This window comes from Euwallacea similis, chromosome 13, assembly GCF_039881205.1.
Source record: "Euwallacea similis isolate ESF13 chromosome 13, ESF131.1, whole genome shotgun sequence".
NCBI lineage: Eukaryota > Metazoa > Arthropoda > Insecta > Coleoptera > Curculionidae > Euwallacea > Euwallacea similis.
The window spans coordinates 2,430,929-2,437,494 of record NC_089621.1 but is presented as its reverse complement, the minus strand read 5'-3'; the positions used below and the strand labels follow the sequence as shown (position 1 = coordinate 2,437,494).

Here is a 6,566-nt window from a genome sequence, read left to right as displayed (position 1 = left end):
ACTCATATTTAGTGACATGTCGCATTTTACCTCACTAATGAGTAACCCTGTACAATAAATGCGCGGTAAAGAGTGGGGCTGGAGCAGGTCGCTGCCGCAGCGCTGAAGCTAGAAATCTTCCTAGGCAGCTATCCATGCGTACCCCTAATTAATAGTTTCAGGAAATTGTTCTGCTTTCTAGGATCCCCCTTTAATTTCACAAAAATTGTAGTTGGGTAACTCTATTCTGCGCTTTCCTACTAGGCGTCTGCAAATCAACATATGCTAAAACAAGTGTAAAAACATCCACATTACCAACTGATTTTCCTCCATTGTCCAATCCCAATTTGCCTGCCCAAGATTGAAAAGAAGCGTTCTTGAGTGGAATCAGTCTCTCCTAGATTTGATTTGCCTTTATCATGTCTGCGACTTAGTTATTGGTTCAAAACATTCACATTACTAACCGACATTCCTCTATAATCCAACCCCAATTGGCTTCGCCGAGACTGAGACGGAGCGTCCTCGGTTTCCGGTCAGGTTCAATAATGGACAATAAGAAATAAAGTTTTAAAATAACGCACCAACGCAGGTAAATATCGGACGATTCGTTCGATTTAGAGATAATGCATGATCAGCTCAAAATTGCTCACCGCAAGAAACGAGCTGGGCGTTGCGACGCACTTTACTACGACGTCGGCCCAAATTTCCGGTTTCCGGTTGAACACCCGCCGGAACAAGACTTTACACTCCACGGGCATATAAAGCATTATCAGGGCATCTTCTCATTCACCACTCATTCTCTGTATTATTGAGTCACCCTATTATAAGCTTCAATTAAAAGAAAGTCATAAATTAGGGGAATTTTGAAGTAATAAGGCGGGAAACTGGTTCATTTGAAAGGTTTCCTCTAGGTTCTTACTGGCGCCATCTATGATTGGTTTGTATCTTTTGTGTCTATTGACTTGATTCACAAGGGAACATTTGGGGCAATATGAACTATTAAGGAGTGTCTACTTTCGGGACGTTGTCACTTGTCCATTGACTTATTGTCCTCGACGGCAATTGACAGTTACGTTAATTTCAGATTTTTTTGATTATCGAATATCGTATTTCTTGGGTGATTGCTTTTTTTCAATAATTAATGCTCGTTCTACTGCATTTTAAAAGTTTGCCACACATCTAAACGCAGTTTATCGCACTCAATTATCATACCCGTTTATTCCAGTAAAAAATCCTGTAGGAGACCCTTCTGTGGCGTCACGGGTCTTGTTTACGTCGGAGTGTTTTGTTCAGTTTTACGTCCCGGATGTGAAACCAGTGATTATATTTCCTGATTAGAACATTCGCATAAATATTTGTTCAAATTAGTCAAACCGCTTTCCAGAAAATTAATATGCTCTCGATTGCCCAATAAATTCCACAGTTTTGAATGGAAAATGGTAATTGATATCAGGCTAAAACTGTAGAAAATGAATGATACGTCTGGGGAAATGGGCCCCCTCCTGGGAGCTCCTAAAGCAAATATCGTTAAAGAGGGTTGGCTTTATAAGAGAGGGGAACATATTAAAAACTGGAGGCCGAGGTGAGAATTTAAGTACCTCAAAAAAAAAAAATTAAAACTCAATTTTAGATATTTTGTGTTGTTTGATAATGGGGCCCTAACGGGGTTTAAAGTTAAACCGGACGATTACTACAGTGAGCCACTTAACAATTTCACAGTCAAAGGGTGTCAGATCATGTCTACAGATAGACCCAAACCTTTTACTTTTATTATACGGGGGCTTCAGTGGACTACTGTCATTGAACGCATGTTTCATGTGGAAACTGCAGAAGACAGGTAGGAAATATGTTTCTTTAAATGAGGGACAAAAATGGCAATCATCTATCTAGACATATACCTGTTGTAAGAGACCCAAAAGTATCAAAAGTCAAAAAGCATGTAGGTTGAATCCATAGTATTGGAGCTACAACCTTTTTTGGCACATATTTTTAACTGGTTAAAACCGAATAGGCTAAAAAGATTGTGAAAAAGAAAGTATAACAAGATTTATGATAGCTTTTTTGATTTATATTATACAGGGTTTCTTATTTACTATACAGGGAAGTCAATGATAATTCAATTAATCTAACTAATTTTAATCTAATATAATCTTCTAAGATCTTTCTCATTTTTTTTTCAGAGAAAAATGGGTTCAAGTCATAAAATCAGTGTCTGAAAAATTGGCAAATGACTGTGAAGATGTAGAAATGAATGTGGCTAATGCAGAGACCAATCCTGAAATGATGGTCGATTTGTGGGAAAAATGTTCTCTTCAAGGTATGTAGAGTCAAAGCACTCTTGATAAAAATTCAATGTTCACTTTAAGGAACCTCCATATCGAAATCAACTGGTAAACGGAAAGTTACCCTTGAATGTTTTGAATTCTTGAAAGTGCTTGGAAAGGGGACGTTTGGAAAAGTAATTTTGTGCAGGGAAAAAGCCACCAGCAAATTATATGCCATTAAAATTTTGAAAAAGGAGGTTATAATAAAAAAAGATGAGGTGGCCCATACAGAGACGGAAAATCGTGTGCTGAAAACCACAAATCATCCGTTTTTAACTGTGAGTTAATTGTGTCAAACAAGCTATTAAAATTACGAGTTAATTGTGTCAAACAAGCTATTAAAATTACGGGTATATAAAAGAAATTCCTGGTTAAAAAGGTTTTGAAATAAATTTTCTTTATTGTATACATGTCATAGCTGTTTAAGTCGATCAGAAATTTTTTGGTACATCCTTTTCATATGTAATAACTAATATTTATATTATAGTCATTGAAATACTCTTTCCAAACAAACGACCGATTGTGTTTTGTCATGGAATATGTCAATGGAGGTGAACTGTTTTTCCATTTATCCCGAGAGAAAGTGTTTTCTGAGGACAGGACTCGTTTCTATGGGGCAGAAATAATTTCTGCTTTAGCCTACTTGCACTCGCAGGGCATAATCTACAGGTTTTCTATTCATAGTGTTGCAAATTTTTTCAAAGTTTAACTCTCATTTTTGCAGAGATTTAAAACTAGAAAATCTGCTACTGGACAAAGATGGACACATCAAAATTACCGATTTTGGACTGTGTAAAGAAGATATTACTTATGGGAGAACAACTAAGACATTTTGTGGTTAGTTTTCGATCCAATTTTGTCTCAATTTGTGCTTACAATTCTCAACAGGTACGCCTGAGTATCTTGCCCCAGAAGTGTTGGAAGACAATGATTATGGTCGGGCGGTAGATTGGTGGGGAATCGGTGTAGTTATGTACGAAATGGTAACTTTTCTTGATTGTTTTTTTTGGGGAGGGGTTTTAGTACGATTGTTTTTAGATGTGTGGTCGATTGCCCTTTTACAATAGAGATCATGACATACTTTTCACTTTGATTCTAATGTCAGAAGTAAAGTTTCCTAGAACGTTAAGCGCAGAAGCTAAAAGCTTGCTGACAGGATTACTAATTAAAAACCCCAATTTGCGGTAATACCTTATTGACATTGGCATTTGAACCAGAATATGATGTCTACTTTCATATTACAGCTTAGGAGGAGGCCCAGACGATGCCAAGCAAATCATGTCCCACCCGTTTTTTGCTTGTATAAATTGGCGAGACTTGGAATTAAAAAAGGTAGGTATTATATTTGTGATCAGTTCATTTTGGGACTAATATTTGTTTCTGAAAAAATTAGATTCCCCCTCCATTTAAACCTCACGTGACATCAGACACAGACACTCGATATTTTGACCAGGAATTCACAGGAGAAAGCGTGCAGCTAACGCCGCCGGAGAGCTCTTCTGCGCTGGGTTCCATTCAAGAGGAGCCACAGTATTTTCCACAATTCAGTTTTCAGGATTTGTCTTCAACTTTAGGCAGTTCAGTACATTGTGCCGGCAGTATGGCCAGTGTTGGTAACATGCAGTGATTATTTTCGTGTTCATTTTGAGTGGAGAAATGCCGAGGTTATTGTAATAGTTCACGGCATGTAATATGCCTATAATAGGTAGTAATAAGCGCTAATGTTTTTTCTGATTATGGTTGAATCAATCAGTCACATTTCGGTTATGGAAATAATAGTACTGAGGGTTATTAAATTGCGATTTAAAAAGTAACAACAGGCGGTGAAAGAAAGTTATCAAAAATTCTAAAAGACTGCGTACAAAACTACTAAAGTGAATTTCCAGCTTGTGGAATGCATTAAAATCTTTGGCCATTCATAAATGAACGATTTGCCTTTATCTATGAAATTCCTTTGTTTTACACGCTCTATTCAACTCGCAATTTTGCTTTTTCAAGAATTATTCTTGATTATTACGGCCTCATCATTAACAACTCGCTCAGTTTTCTGACGAGACGCATTTCTTCTAAATGACGTTTAGACCTCAGTACAGTTTAAACTTGAGCCTAGATAAAGCATGCTAATGTGAGTTGATGTGTATAATAGTGATACATTTGTTATTTTTAAGGTGGTAATATTTAATAAAAAAAAACATTTAGGGTATATTTATGTTTATTATCATTGTGACCTACAATAGTACGTTGAACTTTAATGTTTTTTTCTAGCTTCAATTTAAACTTCATTATTCGTGCATACGAAAAGGTTAACGTTCGCTTCGGAAATTGGCGTCGAATTCAAAGGTCTCAAAGATTTAAACTGACCTTAGGAATATTATTACAAACAGTTAAAATATCCAAACTTAATAGGTTTCTTCTTTATTGCCACACTTCTTGTACTATATTGTACTTGTTGTACTGGATCAAGCTCCATCTCAAATTTGACATAATTTAAAACATTCTCTGTTGCAATGTGCCCAAATTTTGGACAATTATGTCGCCCTAGGTTTTGTGATAGGACAGCCTGAAAATATTACCCAGAATGTATAAAGAGTGCTTTATTTTGTTATCCATTAGCTATGAATTTCCCTAAATTTGAACTGGTAAATTCACATGAACTTAAAGCATTTATGTCTGACACTGAAATCCATGAGACCATGACAATTATCCACTGCAATATTTGCTCAAAAATCAAACTTATGATTTCTTGTTACTATATTGAACAATCATTGGTTTACCGTCCACTAAAACACCATTTAAAATATCCAAACCTTCGTGTGCTTGAGATTCCTCTATAAGAGATGCATTTAAAAAAATTTTAAATTGAAGAAGTAAAACTCACCTTGAAATTCAATAAAAGCTTGACCCCTCAAGGCATTTATTGCATATGTTCCTTCTAAATTTGTGCCTTTTAGGAATTTCTCTAATACTTCCTTGTTAACTTTTTTTGACAGATTTTTTATGAACAATGTCTTGCTTTGACTACCACTATCATAATTAGAAAACTTTGGAATATTTTGAATTTCCTCTGCTGATAATTTAGTCTTTTTTTCAATATCTTCTAGGGCCACAATTTTCCCATCTTTAATTGTATACTGTTTTTGTCTCTCACACCCATAAGTTTTCTTTAAAATTATTTTCTTAGCAGATGTAGGCTGCTCTAATACATCCCACAAAGTCTTCCTGTTTAATTTTTCTGTAGACTCTCTAACAGTAATTAAGGTTGCTTTTTCAGTATTTAAAGCTTCAATATCTTGCCCTAACAGCCGAGCCTTCTTTTTAATTTTTTTTAAATTGCTTTTAGAGCAGCTCTCTATAGTGCTCATAAAGTTTTTCTCTAACTCAGGTAATATATCTAAAGGTGATTCCTCTTCTTGTGTTTGTTTAGGCTTGTTAAATTCAGCTTTAAGTTTTTTTGCAGTATTCAATATTCTATTTAGTTGTTTTTCCAAAATATCTCTATTCACATCTTTATATTTTAACCAAAAATTCCGGTTGGAAAATGTGGAATAGTCCTTGTAAATTTCAAGGTCCCTCTCACTAAGGCCAAAACTCCTGAGTTTATTGTCTTCATTGAATTGTTCTGTGACCAGTGTGAAGTCTTCCAGGCTAGTTTTACCCCTTACACATTCTCCAATATCTTTTACACACTCATGGTTAGTGGAGAATGATTTTGGTTTATTTAGGTGTCTGGAGAATTGCTTGTTATTAATAATCTCCAAATAGGTGAATAATTAAACTTACTCAGTAAGAGTTGTGTTGGTTAATCTTTGTTTTTTTGCCAGTTCTTTAACCAATAGATCTTTGTCACAGAAAGCCTTCTTTGGAGGAGGTTCTCCTTCTTGAAGATGTGTCCGCTTCCTGGACTTAGTACTAAAGATATTGTACATTATCCGAAATAATAATTAATTGGAGATATATCTAAATTTTGTTGCAAAAATGCAAATTGTAGCTATTTTGAAGAGAAAATTTTATTCGTGAAAGTTGTTTATATTTAGATCCAAATTTAAGGTTAAGTTTTAAAAGTCAGCTTTCCTTAACGTCACCCTTAACACCAGCCCCCAAGAGAAACGTCACCCAAAATGCTTCTAACAATAATCCTGGAAATAAGGTAGTACTAGTAAATTTGAGATAATGAATTCCTTTAATTGGTTATACGAGAAATACTGCAAATTTCGGGTGGATTGTCTATATTTCTGTCGAAACGGTTATAACTATATAACCACA

The 6,566-nt window shown here is 35.3% G+C and overlaps 2 protein-coding genes across 2 annotated transcripts; one reads left to right on the top strand and one right to left on the bottom strand.

Moving 5' to 3' along the window:
* Positions 1-983: 983 nt before the first annotated feature.
* Akt (Akt kinase) lies at positions 984-4,508 on the top strand. The gene is made up of 10 exons (XM_066395971.1): positions 984-1,561; positions 1,610-1,816; positions 2,160-2,296; positions 2,346-2,581; positions 2,791-2,972; positions 3,028-3,140; positions 3,192-3,286; positions 3,342-3,487; positions 3,548-3,635; positions 3,697-4,508. Exons 1-10 carry the CDS (start codon positions 1,449-1,451, stop codon positions 3,928-3,930), a joined length of 1,551 nt encoding a protein of 516 aa, XP_066252068.1. The 5' UTR covers positions 984-1,448; the 3' UTR covers positions 3,931-4,508.
* Positions 4,509-4,533: 25 nt separating this feature from the next.
* LOC136412812 (RNA-binding protein 41-like) lies at positions 4,534-6,307 on the bottom strand. The gene is made up of 3 exons (XM_066395972.1): positions 6,084-6,307; positions 5,182-6,029; positions 4,534-5,131 (listed from the first exon to the last, which is right to left on the bottom strand). Exons 1-3 carry the CDS (start codon positions 6,227-6,229, stop codon positions 5,037-5,039), a joined length of 1,089 nt encoding a protein of 362 aa, XP_066252069.1. The 5' UTR covers positions 6,230-6,307; the 3' UTR covers positions 4,534-5,036.
* Positions 6,308-6,566: the final 259 nt, after the last annotated feature.